Here is a 22,024-nt window from a genome sequence, read left to right as displayed (position 1 = left end):
GTTTAGTGGTGGGATCTGCAGTGCTGGGGAACAGCTGGACTCGATGGTCTGGGAGGGCTTTTCCAACCTCAATGATTGTGTGACTCTGTGGCTGCTGGCCAGAGATCCCTCTTGGGGAAGCCTGGGTGGATTTCCCCGCTGGGTCACTGAGCAGGATGCAGCTCTTGGCAGCTGCCCCAGTGCCAGCACATCCCTGACCACGCTGCACATGCAGGGAAAGCTGTGGTTCAGGATAGCTAGTGCAGGTCTGGGTACAGGAGACTCCCAAGGTTCTGATTTTCTCAGGAAATCCACTTTTCCCCCTGGGTTGGATCGTGGTGGATCCCTTCCAGGTCAGGGGCAGGAACAGGGGAGCACGGTCAGTCTGTGCAGCATTTGATGATCTGCCTTTGCCAAAGCCATATCCATGGAGGAGTTTGCAGAGAATCAGACCCTCTGCAGATGGAGATTTGCATGAAAAATGACTCCTGCTCTTTCTCTGCCTCTCTCCAGGCCAAAGCTCAGGACTCCTGTCCCGGAGGAGCCCGATGAGATCCAGATGTCTCAGCAGTCATAGCGTTGTAACCTTTACGTAAGGCAGGATCTCATTTCTGGGCGCAGTTTGCACTGCACAGAGATGGAAACACATCCCAAGAGCTTCCTGGGAAGAGCAACCCCAGCCCAGCCCAGAGCAGAGCTCAGCCCAGGCCCAAACTGTGCTCAGGAATTCCTTGTCCCAGCCTGGTTGGTCACGCAGCGGTGCCATGGCCAGGAGTCGAGCTGGCAGGAACCAGTGTCCAGGGTGATCCCCAGCACACAGGGGATGGTTAAACCCCTGTGCTTGAGGCACAAAAGCTCTGAAATCTTGGTTTCCTGCAGCATTTTCCACCCTGGAGATGGACTGTCTCTCTCTAGGTGGCAGCATTGGTAAAGAGTCTCTTGGCCACCTCCAGCTGAGGCAGGATTTCACCACACCTCACTCGTGATTTCATCAATAATCCCGGGATTCAGTCACAATTCCTGCATCCCTGAAGCGTTGGTGAGTGCACAGGCTGCCCAGCTGGTCCCCAAGGATGGGCTCCCACGCCGAAATATTGGCACAAACCACAGGTTTGAGGCTACCTAAAACAGTTCAGGCAAACACTGCACACTGCTGCCATTGGTGGAGTAGTTCCATGTGATAAATCCAAAGTCTAATCCCCAGATCCTCAGCACGCAGAGGTTTGGGCAAAATTTCCAGGTACCACTGAAAAAAGGTGTTATTTGGCATGTCCCCATCACAGCACTGACAGCTGTGCCCAGGCTCAGGTGGAGAAAGTGGCAGCAGATGAACTAAAACAATTATTACATCAAATCAAATAAAATCTCATTTGTTCCCTGAGATTTCAGACACTGAGCAGGGATGTGGGACCATCAGCACATTCCTGTGTCTCTGTGCTTTTTCACCACCATCAGAAGAGCTTGTCTCATTCCTTCCCTTGGTATTCCCTCACATTCCCCAGCTGTGGGAGGCTTTGGGAAGATCCCAGAAATGCTGAACTGGGACCATAAAAAAGCAGGGCCTGGCTGGGGCCAATGACTGCAGGTGAAGGAGCAGGTCAGGGAAGCATGGTAAGAATGGGACAGGATCAGGATGTGGTGCTGGGGTGGAGGTGGGAGCAGTGGGGTGGAATAAACAGAGACTGGAAGGGATAAAAGCTCCAGAACAGAGAGGGATTTGGTTTTACTGCCTTCGTTTCCACAGGTTGTGATTATGAGCCAGAATCAACAGGGATAACAGGGATATATCCATTCTGGGAAATGGCTTTCCAGGTCAGTGCTGACCCTGCTGCTCCCAGCACCCCACCTGCACTTCAGTTCTGTAAACTCCCACTCTCCTCTGGGCTGAACACTCAGCTCCACACGTACAGCTTGATTGCAGGGAACAAATTAAGTTTTAATTAGGATGAGGAATCCTAGCGAGGAGCAACAGTCCAGGTCTGAAATGCATCCAGGCTCCTCGTGTGACAGTGTGTGAGAGGAGCCAAGGCTGCAGCTGTTGGGATGGATCTGAATGATGATGGGGATCAGATGCTCCCAGGGCTGCAGCCCCTCTGCTCTGAGAGAGCTGGGGGTGCTCACCTGGAGAGGAGAAGGCTCCAGGGAGAGCTCAGAGCCCCTTCCAGGGCCTGAAGGGGCTCCAGGAGAGCTGCAGAGGGACTGGGGACAAAGGATGGAGGGACAGGACCCAGGGAATGGCTTCCCAGTGCCAGAGGGCAGGGCTGGATGGGATCTTGGGAAGGAATTGTTCCCTGGGAGGGTGGGAAGGGGCTGGGATGGAATTCCCAGAGCAGCTGTGGCTGCCCCTGGATCCCTGGAAGTGTCCCAGGCCAGGCTGGACATTGGGGCCGGGAGCAGCCTGGGACAGTGGAAGGGGTCCCTGCCCATAGCAGGAACTGGATGAGATTTAAGGTCCCTTCTACTACAGCAAGGCAAAGGCTGGTGAAAAATCCTGCCTGTGGCACATTTAATTTGCCATAATTTCAAACTTTCTGGAACCAGCAGGGATGAGCTGAACACTGGAGGAGTTTGGCTGCACTTCATGGCTATATTTGATATCGTGACATGGCTTAGAAAGACTTAGCATCAATTCAGCTCAATTCACCTCCCTCTTCTCCTCTGTGAAAGCAACCTGGCAGGACCTTCCAAGCCCTGCTCCCTCGAGGTGCCCGTTTGGGTGCCCCTGGGTGACTCTCAGATGTGCTGCAGCTCCTGCCATGGTGCAAAGCTCCACATCGGGGAATCCCCACAGTCCCTCCTCTGCTATTTCCAGTCCTTCCTTGCATCCAGAGCACAAAGGAAGGGGGAAAAAAAAGGTAAGTTTTGGAAAGAATAAAAGGCCAAGCAAGCCCCATGTCAGAGCGAGTGAGTGTGCAAAGCTTTGAATCATCTGACTCCGTGTTTATCCACTGCTCCGGGGAGGCAGGGGGAGCTGGGGGGAAGCGGAGGAGTTTAGGAAGTTCACAAGCAGAGTGCTTGTGTTTTTTCTGGCACGAAATTCCCAGTCATCTGTGTCCCTTCACAATGCCATTAACCTCCCATGCTGGGGCTCGGAGACCCTCAGGAATGATCAGGTCCAGCAGGGATGAGTGGGATGGTTGTTGCTGGCAGCACCAAAGCTGAACCACTGGACAAGGCAGCAGCACAGGGAGCTTTGCCTGTCTGCAAAGAGCCTCTCGGGGTAAAAAACCAAAGACAGACACTACAAATCCATCCTGTGCCAGTGCAGCCCAAAGAGAAAAGTGTTATAATACTCTGTAATTTCAGTCAGCCTCAAAGGAGATGCTTTATGAGGACATTAATCAGCTGCTCAGCTCCTACAAAAGGAAATAATGTGATTTTTAAACAATGCTGGGGTTTAATTTGACTCAGCAGCAGCTTAGAGGTGTTTGTCCCTTCACAAGAAGTTCCAGCTGTTTGAAAGTTTGACTACTTGGATGACAGAGGAAAAAATACATATATATGAATTTAAATGCTGGTCCTGCCTAGTTTAAATACCTACAACTTTCAGGGTGAAGCACAGCCTTTTCCAAAGCAAAATGAAAGAAGCAGTTCTGTGCATCTTAGGCTGAAGAAGTTAATTAGTATGTGGGTGTTATTTAAAAAGCTAAATGGGATTTTATTGGAATGCTAAAATGCATTTGGCCCAGTTCAGTGCCTTTTTCAAGAGTACCTGAGCTCCCTCCAGTTTCAAGAGGTCAGAGCTTCCCCTACACTTACTGGTTTTTAGCTTTCAGTGTCTTCCTGATTAAATTGTTGCTGTGATGAAAGTTGAATATTTAGGTTGTATGGAAAGTAGGGAAATTGAATGTAAATTGAAGCTGTTCATTTTTTAATTTATTGCCAAGTAAAAATGTCCAGGGCTGTTAATTAGTGTTTCACTCCCAGCAGCAGGTGGGACAGGGCAGCTCCTGGCAGCATTTCAAGCATTCACTGTTGATAACATTTATGGCAGAATGAGCAATGTAAGACATTTTATTTTGCTGCTTTCTCAATAAAAAAGAAGAGAATGGGATGGATCAGTTCGAATTAAACAGCAGCAAAAGTGACATTAGACATTTGTGGTTTCAGCTCCCTGGCTGCACTGTTGAGCTCTCCATCAGGGGGAATCAAAGGCAATTTTTAAGCAGCTCTTGTACGTTCAGCTTTGAAGTGACTGTTGTAGATGTCTTAAAAAACCAGCTGAGCTGCATTTCTCAATTTTAGATACAGGGCTTGAAAAGCCACCAAGTAACTGAATGTCCCCGTGTACGTCTGTGAAGTTTATTGTGTGTGGAAGAAGGTACAGAACACCTCAGCTCCTACTGATTTCTTCTGCCATGACATCTGGGCTGATGGAAACGGCAAAATGCCACTGGGGGTTCACAGGAATTGTTTTTTAGGTCCAGGGAAGTGCAACAGATTCCTGTCACTGTGCACTAGTTCCTCACAATTGCGCACAAGGGTTTGTAGCTCAGTGCTTGCACACTGGATTTTTATCTTACATTCACGAGTCTTCCACAGTCTTCCACATTACCACCTTCTCCATATACAGTATTTTTCTTCTCTGGATTTCATTTCTTTTCTGCAGTTCTGTGTGGGGAGCACAAGACTTCACAAGCTCCAGCATGGATGTCTGAGGAGTCACTGAATGATCAGGTGAAAAACAAACCACATAAACTCCTGTTTTCAGAGCTGGTAAAAGCAATTTATAAATTAATTGCACTGAGAAACACAGGGAAAGAGGCTTCATCCTGAGTTAAATGGATTAAACCTCAGCTTTGTCCAGTTGCACGGCAGCTACACAGCCACGACCCTGTGCACACCCCAAAGATCTTCTTAAAAGTTACTCCTGTGGGATTCAACTCCCTCAAACCAATATTTAAAACATCCTTCAAAACCAAGTTGTCTTTGTTTTGACACCGTTTTTTCCCCCTTTAATAATGATTCCCATTATTTTAAATATCCGTAGAGTGGTGGCCAAACACAGGAGGTGCTGATGCCAAATCCATGGATGTATCCATGGCAGGAGAAGCAGATGACACAGGGAGACTCAGGCTACATTTCCTGAGAATTTTCTCAACAGCAAGAGACTTTGCTAAGAGTTATTTGATGGAATTTGTGCTGGAGCCCTCTGGAAAAAAAGTTCTTTAATTTTTATGCATTCAAAGCTCTGTAGATTTTCACTTCAATTTGCTCCACAGAAACTGATCTGAATGTAAAGAATGCTTCAATCAACATCTTTTAGCATAAATGATACACTGGAAACATTACAAAACATTAACTATTCAGTTACGTCCCAGGGTCCCATGGCTTTTATCCCACATACAATGAAATGTATGAGGCCTGGAGCAGGCTGAGAGGTAAAGGTTAAATTATGGATATGTATTCAGCTTTTTGAGAAGTCTGAGAAGCTGTCAGGCCCCGCAGCCCCTCTCCCATGAAAGGCTTGTCAGCACGTGTTCCCAAAGCGGTGGGAGAGCCGCGCCGGCAGCCCGAGGAGCCGAGCAGGATGTCAGGAGCTGAAAGGCTGCAGAAGAATAGAACGAGTAGTGGTCTATAAACCCACTATAACTCCTGTTTGTTCCTTTGGCACTGCAAAACCACTCCAAAACAGAGGCCAACTGTTAACAGAGGCAAAGCCAACTCCATCTTTTGCAGGCTGACAAATGGTCATGTAAGTTACCAAATAACCCAAGACCTTGGGATTAAACTTCTCCAATTGTTTTCACATGATGCAACTTTAAATCTTTCTTTTGAACAGTATTAAATTTCCTTTCATTCCCATAAACTTCAGAAAAAGTTGACTGCTCTCACATTTCAGACTGTGACCCAGCTAACTTGCACTTTTCCCCTCTGCTAGTCTGGAGAACAGAATAATGAAATTCAGACAACAGTGACCAAATGTTGTTCCGTAGAACTTTCCTTTTACAAAACAGATGAATACTCCTGGGCTCCAAAACACTGCAGGGAACAAAACTTTCAAACCTTATGGAAATAAAATAGTAAGCCTGTGCAGTGACTTCATCTCCTTTATCAGATCAGAGACATTTTCATTGGAATTGAAATGGATTTTTTAAAAAAAATCAACTCTAAATAGAGGAAAATAATTTAAAAATCCCACTGAAGCCATTATTGAAATACTACTTTATTTAAAACCCCCACACCCATGTGAGAGAAAGTTAAATTTCACAGAGCTTTAGAGGGAGAAAACATCTTCATCATCCTCATAATTGACATAATTCTTCGTTGCAGATAGAAGTGTGCCTTCGTAACACAGGAAAACAAACATTTTAGTGTTTGTGATTCACAAGGAGATAAGCAGATGCATTGTGTGCTGTGACTGGGATGGGACAAAGGGCCATAGAGAGGGACCACAGACACTCTTGGGGGCCTTGGCCACTGCAGGGGCTGGAATTTCTCCCTGGAGGTGCTGAGCTCTCCGGGATCCCACTGGAACCCCACCACGGCGGTGCCCTCAGCATCCTGCCAGACGAGGCCCTGTATTTACACAAGGAGAAATCCCCACTGTGCTGCAGCTCTGCTGCTGCTGGGAGTGGGATTGAAATCACTTAAGCCCACTGCAAATTCAGCCACCAGAGTCAAAATAAAAGGAGCCAAAATATATAAATCCGGCAGACGAGGTTTATGGGGGAACTAAACCAAACATTCACCGCGAAGATTTAGTGCAGCCAAATTGTTCTACGTGAACGGGGTACCTCAGCTCATGGTGGGGCACATCTCTGGGTTAGTGCTGTGCTAAACTCATGCTGATAGCAATAAAAGTTTTACTTGCAAAATGAGTGGAAAATACGAGATGGTAGATAGGACAATACAAGTCTATAAACCTGATACCTAAACCCTGCTCTCAGGGCTTTGCCAACCCCCCGCTAACTTCCATGCAAATTCCACCCGTGGATCCCCAGTGTTTGTCTTAATTGGAAGTCTTAAAGGTGAATTGAAATGTTGTTGGAATAAAAACCTGTTGAAGGTGCCAAATCCCTGTGTAGACTTGCAAGTAAATAAATTGTAAAGGCTGACTAGGGGCCTTCTTATTAACCTGTCAAACCACCAGCCCTGGAATCTCTTTTTCTCCTGCAAAAATTGTGATGTTCTCCTTCCTCTAATGATTGAAGTATTTTACTGCCTCACATGCCTGGCCACAAAGATGAGAATGTTTAGGAGGGTGATGAAATCTCCTTGTTCATCCTGAAGATGCTGTGGTCCTTGCTGGCAGGAAGGGCTGGGGCTCCCTGCAAGTGGTGGGAAGTGATGGATTATGACAACTGGGTGTAATATTTGTTCAGTTTTCCAAACTATTGCCTTAATAACTTTCTCTCTGAATCAGATTTTTTGAGGATTGGGTTGGTTGATTCCTTTTGGAAGAAGCAAACAAACTCTGTGTGAGGAACTTGGAAGTTACAGAGCAGTTTCACCTGAAATTACCTGAGATGTTTTGCAAAAGGACAACTTGGTCATGCCCAAACTGAGCTGTGAATCCATGCCCTTCTTTTCCACGCTCCCTTCTGGAGCTAATGAGAAAGACATAAAATAATTGCAGTTTCCTCCCTAAGGATAACTACAAAGCCCAGCACCTGAAGTGTGAATGCCCAGCCTGGGTGAGGGTTTGGAAGTGTCACTGTTACACACTTCTCCCACTGACTGCACCACGTCTGCTCCTTAAATGAGCACTTCCAAAGTGCCCAGCACAATGGATGTCAAATGGAATGAAAGGCTGGGGTGCCAGTTCAAAGGACAAAGTCATAACAACAACAAAACTAATGTGTAAGAAGCGTGCCAATATTTGCATATGTTATTAAGTAGTTGCTGGTGCTGGTGTCCCATTGCCACCCTCCTTTTCCCAGAAGGGTGATGGTATGTTTTATGGAGGTACGTCATTCAGGGATGTGAAGAACAGAGTTCTCCTGAGATATAAATATATGTATATTTATTCACATATATAAAGTTCCAGTGTAATACACACATGAAAGAATTGTGGTCTGTTTCAAGGCTTTTCCTTTCATCTTTTCCATAGTTTTCTCCCAATTTTCAAAGTGCTCCCAGACCACAGACTGAAGGAAATTATCTGAACAAGGCTGACCTTCACCTCCTGATGCTCCCTGTGCCATTCCCCAGGGCTCCCCCTGTCCCCTGAGCCCCACAGTGCTCCCTGTTCCCTGTGCTGCTGAGCCTTTGCTTTCCTCTTAAAGCAAAGGAAAGATTCCACCTGAGGAGACAGAGCTGTTGCAAAGACTGGCACAAATCAGCTCCTCCTCACTGGCCTGACCTGCTGCCTTCAGGATAAAACTACTTACTCTCATACCTCCCATCCCTTTTAAATAAACACATTGTGCTGCACTTGCTCCTGAAACTTCACCAGAAAATAAAGCTGGCATCAAGTGGACAATGTTTTCACCTGAGTTAGACAGAATTCCTTTCCTAAAGAACTCAGTATAAGTTACGTCTAAATCTTCCACTTTTAATGGAACAGCAATTGTTTTTCATCTTATGGTTTAAAAATCCATGGTGAAATCAGATTTACACTGAGTCTTTCCATGGATGCACAGATTCTAGGAATCCAGGGAAGTTCTAACCTCACTTCCAGCTTAGACTCTGGAAGCCTGAACACACTGGTGTAATTCCAGTTGAATTTCAAGTGGGCAAAGGATGATTGATATGGCCTCAAAGGGTGGAACCAGAAAATCTGGTGTAGATTAATAGGAATATTAGTGAAAGCTGGAAAGGAAAACAAGGATTCTTTTCTAATGTGACATGATACTTAAGAACACACATTGTCAGTAACTACAAATGTGTAATGTTTCTCTTTTATTTTGCCGTACTTCTGACACGATTCTCATACAATACTCTGCTTATCATCCTCTTGTGAGGTTTATTGTACTTACAAATCATTCCCAGACAGCTTCTTTGCTATCTTTTCATTAAAAAAAAAAAAAAAAAAAGAAGAAGAAAGTTTTGTGGATAATACATTTTCCCTGCGGGAACTAATTCCACAAAGATACTGACTACAAGCTTGTCGTTGTTTTAAAATATGTGGACATGTATCAAATGGTTGATTCTTCTCCCCAGAGTCACCTTCTGAAGCTTTATGTGTGCACTTCATCTCCCAAGCATCCTGAGACCACAGAGGAGAAACTCCAACTGTCCTCCCAAGCCAGAGCTTACCCCTACCCCAAATTCTTCTTGCCATCAGATCACTGTGGATACTCTGTGATATCCCTTCTTGGGTCTTTAGGGCTGTGTCCACTCCAGTTCCTTTGTTTAATATATTTTTAGCCTTTCCACTGTGGGATGACAGACTGCAGCATGTTAAAGCAGGGAGAATATTTGTATTGATTTCCAAATGCTGCAGATTGAGAGCAGATGTACCACGTATTCCCCAAACGTATGTTTTAACTTTCATTTATGTGCTGTGCTGAGCAGTCTGCGAGCCAGGAAGTGATTTATATCTGCTAATTGCATGCACTTTGGTAGATTTGCAGCTAAAAATAAGTGGTTTGTTTTTTAATTATAAATGATTTATCCTCTCACGCTGCATGGAGCTTAAACTTCGAAGCTAAATGAGAACTTGGAGAATCTGCATTTAGTTCCTGCATCTGCCACAGAATGTTTTTGTATCTTTAGTGGGTTATCCCTGTGCCCAGCTCAGAGGAATATGTATCTCATGGACATGTTATTTCATTACACAACAGAGAGATGAAGGAAACACTTTTGTGTTACAGCTGAAGAGGTGTAGCAGCAGTTGCTGCCAAAAGCAGTGGTTCAGTGGAGACCCTGGAAAAGGGTCCCACTCACCTTTGCAGGATCCAAGACTCCAGCAGCTGTGGGGAACTGGACCCAGCTGGCTGATCTGGGGGAACGTCGCTCCCATTTGCTCTCATCAGAGCATTCATTGAATGCCCTTGCCCGGGTGAACACAAGAAAACACAGGAGGTGTTTCCTTGAGGGCAGCTCGCTGTTAGATCAGCCAGAAGTAACCTGCAATGTCACTTCGGAGGGTCAGGGCAGGCAAGCCTGGGCTGGTGCCGCAGCACTGCAATCCCAGCTGCATGGCCTAACCTTCCCGCTGGCACAGCTCCGGTATTCCCGGTATTCCCTGTCTCCAGGAGAAGTGTCAGGCCTCTGAGGGCACTCATCGTTCTTAGTGACTGCAACCCACCCCACCCTGCCTGTGGCTCTCTTTAAGATCAGCCCTGGCCCCCCTTAGAGCCTGTCACTGCAGCATCCCTGTGTGTGGCTATGGGCCCTGCTGTGGACCAACTTCCCTGCTTGACCTGCCTCATCCCTACAGACCTGCGCTGTGTCCCAGTGCCTGGTGCTGGAATGGCTCCTGAGGGATGGCGCCTGAGCTGCTGGTGATTCTCAGCTTGACCTCAGACCTGCCTCGCCACCCTGAACTTGCCCGATGATCTTGGCTGGAGCTGGGCCTGCCTTGTTCACCTGGATTAGGGGCGGTGCTTCAAGGACCTCAACTGGCAGAAACTCGGGCACCCAGGTCCCAGCAGCTGACAGTCCCTTCCATGAGCCACACCAGATCCTAAAACACATCACGCTTGGCTCGCCTTGTCCATTTCCTCCATGTTTGTTTATTGGTCAGTTTTCCCAAGGAAGCGGATAATCTCCTGTCCTTGTCCTGGCTGGTGAGAGGAGGAAGATGTGCATGTTTGTATGTGTGAGGAGAAGGTGGTTCCAGACCTCAATCTCCTTCCCTAACATGCTGCCAGATGTTTATCTGGATTTCTTCCTCCTCTTGAAACTCTATTAGTGTCTGACAAGAAATACAAGATTCATATGGCAGAAGAAAAGCCTAAGGGATCTGATCTAGCAGGAAGTGAGGAGGAAATTCCTTTAATCTTGTCCTTGTTTCCACACTACTTATGAGCTTTTTATTAAACAGTTGCCGACTTTTGAAATCCTAAACCCAATCTAAGCATCCTAGGAATGTGATCATTCTCCTGGATGGAAAGTAGCTATCACTCCTCGGAGCTTCAACCAGCTTTGGCAGTGTCCTCCAACTCCAGCAAAAATGTTATCCACCATTGGGCAGGAGGGAACTCCAACCCTCCTGCCCAAAATCTCAGTTTCTGATCACCAGAAAGAGGGAAAAGCATGTTTGGGGTCTGGGCTTGTTGACAAGGTGGGGATCTATCCCAGGTTGAACTTGGTGGTCTTGGAGGTCTTTTCCAACCTCAACAATTCTGTGATTCTGTGAAAGTTGCTCCTCTCCAAGTGCGCTTACTGTATGAGGGGCAGACCCCTGGGAAGGGATGGAAACCCTTCCAGTGTGGATGACCGTGCACGGGAACAGATTGTCCAGTGAGGGTGTGCAATCTCCCTCACTGGAGATATTCCAGAACCCTCTGGATACAGCCCCATGCCACGTGCTCCGGGATGATGGAGAAGGGAAGCCGGACCAAAGAACGCGCTGTGCTCCCTTCCAACTCGATTCTGTGATTCTGTGTCTGCTCCCAGGTTGGACTCGATAATCCCGGAGGCGATTCTGTGGAAAGCGTTCCCCCCGTAAGTGCGACAATCCCGCAGGGACCGTATGAAGGGCTGCCCCTCGAGAAGGGGAAGGGGAAGGGGAAGGGGAAGGGGAAGGGAAGGGGAAGGGGAAGGGGAAGGGGAAGGGGAAGGGGAAGGGGAAGGGGAAGGGGAAGGGGGGAAGGGGAAGGGGAAGGGGATACCCCCGCACCGCAGCCCTCAGAGCTCCGCCAGGGCCGCCCCGGGGCGGCTCTGAGGGCGGGCGGCTCCCCCGGCCCTGCACGGGGACAAAATGGCGGCGGTGGCTGCTGTGGGCGGCCGCGCCGGGGCGCTGCGGGGCCGGGCAGCGCGGGCGGGCGGTGACAGCGGGCAGGGCTGAGGGAGGCGGCGGCCCCGTTCCCTCCCCGCCGCGCCGCCTTCCCCGCCCGCCGGCACAGCGCGGGACGGAGGAGCGGCGGCCCCGCGGTGGATGCGGGAGCAGCGCCGGCTCAGGAATGCAGCAGCCGGGCGGCGCGGACGGGAGCCTCCCGCTGCTGCTCCCGCTGCTCCTGCTGCTGCGCGCGGGCAGCCGCGCCGAGCCCGGGGACGCCACGCAAGGTAAGGGGGACACGGCGGTGCCGGGGTGGGATGAGAGGAGCGGGGCCGGCACTGAGGGGAGCCCGGCGGCTCCAGCGCTCTCCCCGCGCCGCCTCCCGTTAACGAACTCGGGGGTTTACACTCGGTCTGTGTTTAATTGCTTCGTAAAAAAGCTCTTTCCAAGTGTTGGGGCCAGTAAGCATTCCCAGCGTAACCATTCCCAGGCGGTCCCGCTTTGCGGTCCGTGATTGATGGTGCCCGAGGTGTGTTGTCACACTGGGGACTTGTCCCTTAGATCCGGCTCTGAGGGCATGTTTTGCCATCTCACCTCCCTTGTACTCCTAAAAAATGTTTGTTTATCTATTTAGTTATTTTCAGCAAAAAGAAAGCGTCTCCGTTCTGTTGTTAGCGAGTGATATTTACCCCGCGATCCTTCTCCTTTATCAGGGTTCTGATTCCAGCCTTTTTGCGAGTGATTTACGTGTAAAACATAGCGTAGCTCAGGCATAAAGGGACCTTGGAATCGGGATAGCTGGAATTGGGCAAGGACTGAGTCCTTCAGGCCAAGTCAGTAAAAAGTGAGCAGTGTTTTTGGACGCCTGCATGAGAATTTCACTGAGGGTTGGATATACGTGAACTCCGGCTCCTCCGAAGTGTTTTGTGGTGGGTACTTCAATCACAAGCCACCTCAGAGAAGTCCTGTTGATCATATGCCTGTATTTTATATTTAAAGAAGTGAAAAAAGTGAATGCTAAAGAGAAAAAGTTGATGAAAAAGCCAAAATTGAACCCAAATGGTAAATACTGTGGGATAACTGCCTCTAAAAAGTTGCTTGTAGCTAACAGATCTAACTCACATCCTTGTGCCTGGATTTCTCCCGGTGTTCCAGCGTGTCCCTAAGGATGCCGTTCCCGGGACTGTGTGTGAGGGAGTGGATGTGCTGGAATGACTTCCCGATGTCCCAGTGCGCCTCACAGGAGTCTCGTGGTGCAGATTCAATGGCTGGATGAGTTCTAGCTTGAGGTCAGAATTCTTCCTGACATCTCAATGGGAAAATTTTCAAAAGTTGATTTCTAGTGTCTCCAGGGAATGCTCTGTGTGCCTAACAAATAGCTGTATTTTTAAAAGGGGAAAAAAGGCCATTTCCCCCCTGGTTTTTCAGATAATTTGAAAGCTTTAGGGCCATATGAATTTTTTGCATGTTTCAAAGAGCCTGGAAGGGGAAAAATAAAACCCTGTTAACATAAAGCAACTGATCACATTGGGTCTAAAACTGACCATTTCTTATTTCCTGTGGATTCTGCTGGGAAGTATCTAGCAGTGTATGAATTCACCTTTATGTAAATATATTAATGTAGTCATTACAGTACAGGTCATGTAGTACAAGTTACACAGAGAGGGGTTTCAGCTCAACATAAGAAATAATTTTTTTTATAGTGAGAACAATAATTCACTGGAATTACCACCCCAGGGATGTGGTGGAGGTTTCCAAGGTGAGACTGGATAATCTCAGTCAGGCTCCCTGTCCCACAAAAGGCTGGACCAGGTGATCCTTCCAGCCTGGACTGTGATCTGTGATTATGTACAGTTACTTTCCACAGTGAAGTATTTCCTGCATTTTAAATACTATCTCTGGCAAATGCTTGCAGTGTGGATTCACGGGCAGATCAAGTGATTTATTTATTTTATATAGATAGACATCTATCACATGTTCAACCACATACTATGTTTTCCCCCATACTAAATTTTGTGGAAGACTAAGGGAACCTGAACATCCACCACTAATTAAAAAACCAAAGAAAAAGCCAGTTCTAAAATGTTTTACAGATTTCTTTAAGGTAACTCTAATGGTTGGGGAAATAGGTTTTGCTTCATCAGAAACCCAACCCATACAGAATCTTCAGTCCCTACCCTTTAACCCTGACATTTTCAAGAGGAGAATGTGGACCACTGTCTCCTGCTGCTGCCTTTCTGTCCATGACCTTTCCTTGTAGGGAGCAAAACAAGCCCAAAAGCTTTGTACATTCACTGCCTTTAGCTTGCGCTCTCCCCAAGGGTGCTCACGGGCTGGCCCAAGTGTTCCAAATAAAAGCACGAAATTAATGTCAATTTAAGGAACAGCAACTCTCCAGCTTGGATATGTTTTGCAGTATGTGGCTCTGGATATTCCCAGTTCAGCTTGATTATTGTTCTTCCAGATCATGTAACTTTGTGAGGAGACACAATGACAGAAGCGTGAATAATAGAAAAACATTTTAAAAGCGTGTAGTAAACCCACACATCTCCAGATTGTGTTTTAGATTGTAGGGGTGCTGCTGATTTCCTTGAAAGTTGTGAGATAAAGTTCCACAGCTCTTGATTAGTCCCTGTGGTTAATTGTTTCATCCCTGGGTCACAGGCTGCTGCTTCAGCCACTATCCAGGAATGAGTTTAAAAACAAACAAAATGCTTTTGTTGCCTTAAGCCTCTAAGAGGATGAAGGTAGATGTCACTGTTTGAGGTTGTAGCCTTGTATTTCTTGACAAAAGTGGCTTGAAGCAGCAGCAAATTATCTTCAGGACATCGTTTCTTTGTTTCTGTAATTAACTTCTGCTGAAACTGCTGTGTTAATTATGTCCTCGCAGGGATTTAAACGGTTGCAAATGAGAGTTGGGTAGGGGAGTGTTTTAAAGCTTTAAGTAGGCAAAGCGAGGGGAAAAAAAGAGTTTCCTTGAGGTGTGACACTGGATCCCGCTCTTTGGAAACAGATGTAGAAATCCAGCAGTCTGCTGGGACTCAAAAGAGCACCTCAGAGTTGAAAACTCTTTTAAAAAGTCTCTAACTAAATGCAGCTGCTTTGCACACAGCGATTGTCTTGCAAGCCAGCAACATGTAGAAAGTTAGTTCAGACAAAAGAAAAAGCGTAAACCTTTCCTTCCCCACGCCCTGGAAAAAAACCCTCAGTCATCCTCAGTTGCAAGTTCCATGTTCACACAGTTGTTGAGTGAAATGTTGTATCTCAAACAGTTCCTAGGAACCTGCTTGACTGAGGTTCTTTCTGCTGTCTCGGTGGGATGTTCTCACCTTGCCGTGGGTATGCAGGTGATGGGTGCTGGTGCTTCCCAGGGGAAACCGCTCCCGGAGCCGAAGGAATCGCGGCAGCCCTGGCACAGCTGGAGAGTCTCACACCCGGCCGTGCGGAGGTGGAGGTGTGACGGTGATAACCCAGCCTGCATTCTGACAGCCTGCTCCGTATTGAAACACTTAGACGAGTATCAAATCAAGTTATTTTACTGCTAAGATGCTGTCTTTGATCCAGGTTTCTGCTTTTAAAAATTAGCAAACCCCGTGCTGTGTCTTGAAACCAGCTCCCTAAAGCTGAGCTCAAAGAAATTCTGGGTTGTTTGGGGCTGCTCCAGTTGAATAATAAAGTGACTTCATAGGGCTTTTGTCATCCTGGTTTCTTTTTCATTGTAATCAAGGAGATATTGAAAGTCAATGAATCTGCACATTTATAAATGGAACAACAGTGAAATGAATAAATGAGAGCAGTTGTCTATGGTTCTTTGTAAATAACAACAGAATACTGGTGTTAGCTGAAGGATCCTTCTGTGGGGGTGGTGATTGCAGTTTTACATCCTTTATGATGAAGTGCTTTAAAATTCCTGAAATTCTACATTTGGTTTAAAGTTTCATTTGGTCAGGTGCTGCAGAGGAAGTTACAATTTTTTTTTCTGGCTGTTTACAAGCAGAGTCGCTGCTGCCCTTGCCAGGAGTGTGGCATGTGAGAGGCTTGGACATGTTTAATGTCATTTAATTGGGCTGAAACGACAGGATGGACAGTGAAGTTTGCCAAGGTGGAAAAAATGAGTAATTTCAGCTTAAATATATATCACTTGTGTGTGATGTAATAATAAAGCTCTAAATATTACTATTATTTAATAGTTAAGTTCTTTGAAGTCCCCCAGGGAACATAATGTAAAGTAAAAGAACTTGCCTATATTTGGAATCTAACGCAATATGATATTGAAAATGGTGCTCTGCCAAAGTCAGGCAGCTTGGGGAAAAGAAGTAGCTTGAGAAAGGAACCCCTTCAGTGAGGAAAGCAATAACCCAGGCTCCTCAGCCTGCTTCCATGCCAGCATCCCGGGGTGAGGAAGATTGCTTTCCAGGATCTCCTCCTGAAGTGGAGACAGTGGAGTGCCACTGTTTCCAAGTAAATCTGCAGGGCAGTGTATGAAAGGAAGTGCCTGGTGGCTTGTGGATGGAATCCCATGGTTCATGTTGCCAGGATGGACACAGATTTGGAGGATGATTGTTAGGTAGGATTCCTGAAAAAATAGTGTGGAGTGGTCACCACCAGAGCAGAAAGCCACGGCACTGCCGTGGAGGAGGGGCTGACAGGGATAAATGGGCTGTGGGGCCAGGGCTGTGTTCCAGCAGTGCCGTGTACAGAGCTGCGTTTTCCCTGGTGTTTCTCAACAAGTCATTACGTGGAGTTCATGCACAAGGCAGGAGCAGAAGAAAGCTCAGGTCAAGGCTGCTTTGTTGCTTCACTGAGTTCCTTGGAGTTTTTGTGCTTGATATCCTGTTCTAACAAACCCCTTTGGAGAGGTGCATGGAGTCTGGTTGATCAGAGAGGGTAAAGGACAGCAAAAAATGCCCTTGCAGGACATGTCCTGTATCATGGTGTTGGTGGGGGCTGGGTACTGTGTTCCTGCTGGCTGGAATGTGCCAGTTCTGTGGTTCTGGTCCAGGCCTGGCTTAACCCACCTGGGCCCTGCTGAGATCTTCTGATCTGTTTGCTCTTGTGACCAGCGACAGGGCTCTGGGAAATGGCTGAGGCTGAGTCAGGGGAGGTTTAGGTTGGATATCAGGAAAAAGGTTCTTCCTGCAGGACACAGGCTCCCCAGGGAATGGTCACTGCCCTGAGGCTGCCAGAGCTCCAAGAGCGTTTGGTCAACACTCTCAGGCACAGGGTGGGATTGTTGGGGTGTCTGTGCAGGGCCAGCAGTTGGACTGGATGATCCTTTTGGGTCCCTTCCAGCTCAGGTTTCTTTGATTCTATGATGTCACGTTGGAGACATGAATCCTGGGCGTATTTATTGTGCCTCGGGAACACTGAAGGCAAAGAACATCTGTCTGCCCTTTCTGTCAGGGAAAGCTAAAAGAAATAATAAATAAGGCAAGTCCCTGTGTGTACAGGCAAGCCACTGTCCCCAAGAGCTGGAGCAGAAGTGCTGGTAACTTTGTGCAGATGTTCCATGGGCTGTCTAAGCCCTGCTGATGCTCTGGGCTGTACAGAGATGTGCTTTCGTTCACTCTCAGAGATTTGGGACTAGGACTTAACTTAGGACTTTGCCATCCCAAAATGTACTGGTAAAGTTTCATAACTGGCTGAGTTCTTGAGAAAAGTTGGTGCAGGCTCTGGGCGAAGCCTGCATTTTATTAAAAGCTTTTTTTCAAGCTGCTCAGGTCATGTGCTGAAACTGATACAGCACAAGGGCTTCCTGTGACCTTCTGCTCCTTCCCTCCCAGGGCTGTCCCTGGTGCATCCCCCTGTCCCATTCCCAGATGCTCTGTCTGTCTGCAGCAGAGCCCTGAACATCTGTTCCAGGCAGATCCAGGAAGGAGCTGGAATGGTGGAGCAGTGAGCCGGAGCACAGCAGCAGGCCATGGGAAATGGAGAGATCAGAGATAAGCGAGGGAAAAACACTCGGCAGCTTTATAACCTCCTCACACATTCCCTCCAGAGACTGGAAATAGAGCAGGGGATGGTTTTCCTACCCTGGGAACTTGAGATTGGCCCTGGAAGGATGTGCACTTCCACGGTCACAGTGTGAACATTCCTCTGCAAAGCTGCTCTGGTGGCCCAATCCCTCCTGAAGACGCTAAGCCAAGCTTTAAAGGATGGAGGGTGTAAATGTAATGAGCTGCCTGGGGGTGTCCACAGTGTAGCTGGTCCATACAGAACACCATGGCCACTCCTGCAGAGTGAGAACACGTGCTGGAGAAGGAGGGATTGGGGTCTGGGTGGCCTTCGTTTCAAAATTCTGTAGGGCCTTTAGCTTTTACCATGTTGACATCCACTCTTGTGGAACATTTAACTTGTAAAGGGGATTTGTTCTCTCCCTGAATTCCGTTTCAGTCATTCTATCCTCAAAGATAAGTGTGATTGTGAACACACAGAGGTCTCTAGGAGAAGACAGAAGCTTGGCCAAATGATATAAAAATAAAATCAATGTTAGAACTAAGATTAGATCTGGTTTTGATCAAGTGAGGTCCTCTTTGCAAGACCTCCATCAACCTTTCTCCTCATGAAGGGGGATCATCCTCGTTGTACAGGGAATATCCCACCTGTGACACCTTTATAGAGTTAATGTATATCTGAGCCCTGTGCAGTCTACGCTGTATTTACAACAGCTCTTGCCTCTCCCAGTTTTTCCTGTAAGGGGTCAGTTATCATGGGTGAACATCTCTTCTCCAAAATTAACTTGGCTTCAAATGAAAGGAAGTGTCTTTTTAATTGTTTTGTTTACTCTGAAGTACTTGATGTGCTGTATGAGTAACAAGCATTCTGTGTGTTTTCATTTTACTTTTTTTTTTTTTTTGGTATATGTTAATTATTCATTCCATATGTTTTGATTTTTTTTTTATAAAACACATTATCTCTCTGTGAATTTAATGAAAATCTGTGGCATGATGGAGACATCTCTTTTTCTCCAGAACGTGCTGAGTGGAGAGAGCACCACGTTGAGCTCTGCTTTCAGTGTGTCTCACCTACAGTGGCAACAGGTCATTTAATTCCCAGCTGATTGTCAGGAAGATGGATTTATATCATTAAATGCTTTCAGGAGGCCAAGGAATAGCTCGTGGTGGACTTTTGGTTCTGCCTGCTGGCATCTCTGAGGCTGCAACACTTCATGCTCACCAGAGGATGTTTCTGAACTGAGGGCCCCTGACTTTTACATTCACTTTTCTTGGCAGCCTGACAGAGCCCAAGTCTGGCAACCTTTGTAAGTGAGATGCAACAAGCCTCACTTATTTCAGCTATTGCTCTGTCACTGTGTTTTTAATTTACTGTAATTCAATAACTGACACAATGCTGGAGTAAATAAATGGGCTGTGAACATTCTCATAGACCTTGGGCGTCCAGCTCAGGGCAAGATTTAGCTTTTAATTAACACTGTCCATGAGATTTATTGTTAAAATTGCATCCTTTTAAATAAGTCAATCTGAAGTTGATTAAGAGATGAATAATTGAAACCTGCTGTGGGATAACAGAATGCATTCTAGTGGATGCAGCAGTGGAGCAGCATTGGAGCTCCAGACCCCTTTTCTCCTGAGTTTTGGGTCATTCCCATAAGCTGGATGTTGTCGTTATCTTTTCTGTGCAGGGCTTGTTGCTCTATGTTGAAGAAAAAGTGTTTTCCAGTGTATTAAGAACAGTAGCATTTTACGTGTTTATAAACTGCATTCTTAGTACAGCAGAGAGCTTTAGGAAGGCCCTGAGACACCCTGGTGAAAACCTTTAAAGGGTTTTTGCTTCTTTCAGTCCCTTCTGCTACAGAAATTCTCCAAAAAGAGGCCCAGGCAAGGGAAGAAGCTGTAAAGGCATCCTCTCACTATAGGGAAATCTTTATCATTAGCAAAATTGTATTTCATCAGGGATTAAAAGAAAATACTGCCTTGATTTTCTTGTGTTATATAGGGAGAGATGATATCTGATTTTCCCTTTTCCTTTTGAGAGCCTGTTGTAGGATGTGATTTATGTTCTTACATTCCCCGTTTGTGATTGATCTTTTTTTAAATCCTAATGAGTATTTCTGACTCTGTGTAGTGAACCCTGAGCAGCAGCAAAATGTTCACAAACTTGAGAGTATTTTACGTGCAGAACTTGAACAATTTTCTTGAAATCTTTTCTTGAGATCTGTCTCCTACTTTTCCCAGCAGCAAAGATAGTCCTGATATGAGGAGCTGTATGACCAACCCCTCACACTTCAGGCTGAACACCTCCAGGGAATGTCAATATAAATATTTTGTTGGTTGAACTGTTCAGGGTGAGACAGAATAGGTTGGGCATTAAGTGAACTGGCCCATTCCTTCCTTCCTGAACTGGTTTCACTGGGGAGCCACATTTGGCACTGATCACTCTTGTGGCTCTGCTTTCAGCATTCCTGTAGGTCACAATGGTTCTGGGGAAGTTCTTTGATCTGTCTTGAAAACTTCAAAAGTTGAGAGTTGGTACTGGGGGAAGGAAAAAAAGGTGGTCTCAGTGTCAATAGCAGATAAAGTGAATTTTCAGGGAATTTCTTCAATAAAGAAGGAGAAACCACCTGCAAATGGACAGCTTTTCCTTGCCATGAGGCCTTTGGTTGGGTAACAATATCTTGTGGTGGAAGCGACTCCTGTAAACAGGACACCTACACAAGGATTTTTGGGAATCTGATCATTTAAGGTTGCTCTGTTGTCACTTGTGGGGCATGTTCAGTTCTCTCATCCAAGAGGGAAGACTCAATTCTGGTCAGTTCTCTTATCCAAGGCCATTCTGAAGACGCTGGGCTTGGAGCTCTAAAACACTGGGTGAATTTTTCGGTCTCTGTTATATTTATGGTGGAGCATCTCTGGTACAGCCAACTTCTCAGAAAGTTTTGACAGAGCACAGCACCAAAGTCTTAACTGGGGTTGTTCGCTGTCAGTAAATGAGTGAAGCTGTGGCCTCAGGCATCACAGCCCATCCAGCAGGGTCACAGCAGGGACAGCAATGCTGGCACTGCCTTTGCTGTGGGAAAATCAGAGTTCAGGCTTCTGCACAGGTTTGTACATCAGGTGTTGTTTATTTTGTTGTCAGCTCTACAGAAATCCCCTACCCAAACCCTGTAATTGTCGGATGTTCTGTTATCCTATTCCTCCTGCCAGTTATTATCTCCTGAGATTATCAAGGGTAACTTCACCTGGACTAATTGTAATAACTGACAAGGCCTGAGGGGAAGAATTCTGTCTCGACAGTGCAAGGAGGGATTAAGTGTGTATATATTCCATGTAATTTGCTGAGAGGTGTCTATGTACAGATCTGTCAGAAGAACTGTAAAATCATTTGAAATGTTGCAAGGGATGGATGTGTGGTGATAGGAGGCTCAACTTTCTTTAGCTTTTGTTGCGTTATCCCACTGAAGTGAGTTTTATAGGCTTTTTTCTGCTCTTGCCTGTATAAGCTGGTGTCAGGCTCCTTGAGAAGGCACTTATGTTCTTGAGGGATTATTGTGCTAATTTAGCTTTCATTTCATCAGGTATCAAGGCTTGATATTATCCTGCTGTTTGCTGCTCTTACTGGGAATTACTGACACCAGAGATGTTGAGGATTACACTGAAGATGACTGAGGTGCAGCAGGGAAATAGTTTTTGATCTCCACTTGCTTTGCTGTCTTAAAGATCCTACAAGATCCTAAAGATCCTGGTTATGGCTCAGTCATTCAGCAGTGCTGATTAAGACAGTCAATCTGAGCAGCAGAGCCTGACAGATTTTCTGCCAGAATCCTTTAGAGGATGCATGTAATGAATCTTTTACTAACTTTAGTGGGCAGTTGCTTTCAGCCAGCTGAAATATTTCCTGTGCAAAGGAAGACAGGCTTTCCACGTGAAAGTCACGATGTGCCCACCCCTGGTGTGGGATATTATTGCCTTAAAAGAACCCCAAAGAATGAACTCAGTCCTGCTAATGATGGTACTTGTTACTAGCACACAAAGAAAGTACACTGAAAATTTACTTTGATGTGTTTTCCTTATTTTTAGAATCAAATCAAATTTTTTTTCCCTAGAAAATGCTTTTGCTGCTTTGTTTCCAGACACTTTTCATCCAGCAGTGAACCGGTGCAGAGTGTTCTGGAATATTTTATCCTGAAAAACAGGGACATGCAGCTCCTCTCATGGACTTTGTTGCACTCAAAGTACACGTGGTGCTTAAAGAAAT

At 46.4% G+C, this 22,024-nt stretch overlaps 1 protein-coding gene and 1 long non-coding RNA gene across 2 annotated transcripts in view; both read left to right on the top strand.

Moving 5' to 3' along the window:
- Positions 1 to 2,368: 2,368 nt before the first annotated feature.
- LOC109145880 lies at positions 2,369 to 8,409 on the top strand. Its single transcript, XR_005602536.1, has 2 exons — positions 2,369 to 4,656; positions 4,970 to 8,409. It is a non-coding gene; the product is annotated as an uncharacterized LOC109145880 (long non-coding RNA).
- A 3,508-nt stretch (positions 8,410 to 11,917) lies between these two features.
- Positions 11,918 to 22,024, top strand: part of ROR1 (receptor tyrosine kinase like orphan receptor 1) — a 147,684-nt gene continuing 137,577 nt past the window's right edge. The window contains 1 exon segment of the mRNA XM_039556216.1: positions 11,918 to 12,096. Within this exon segment, the coding sequence (XP_039412150.1) occupies positions 11,994 to 12,096 (103 nt within the window). The 5' untranslated portion in view covers positions 11,918 to 11,993.

The sequence above is a fragment of the Corvus cornix genome, chromosome 8 (assembly GCF_000738735.6).
Source record: "Corvus cornix cornix isolate S_Up_H32 chromosome 8, ASM73873v5, whole genome shotgun sequence".
Taxonomy (NCBI): Eukaryota; Metazoa; Chordata; class Aves; order Passeriformes; family Corvidae; genus Corvus; species Corvus cornix.
Note: the sequence above shows the minus strand (reverse complement) of the source record. Positions and strands in the feature narration are given on the sequence as shown.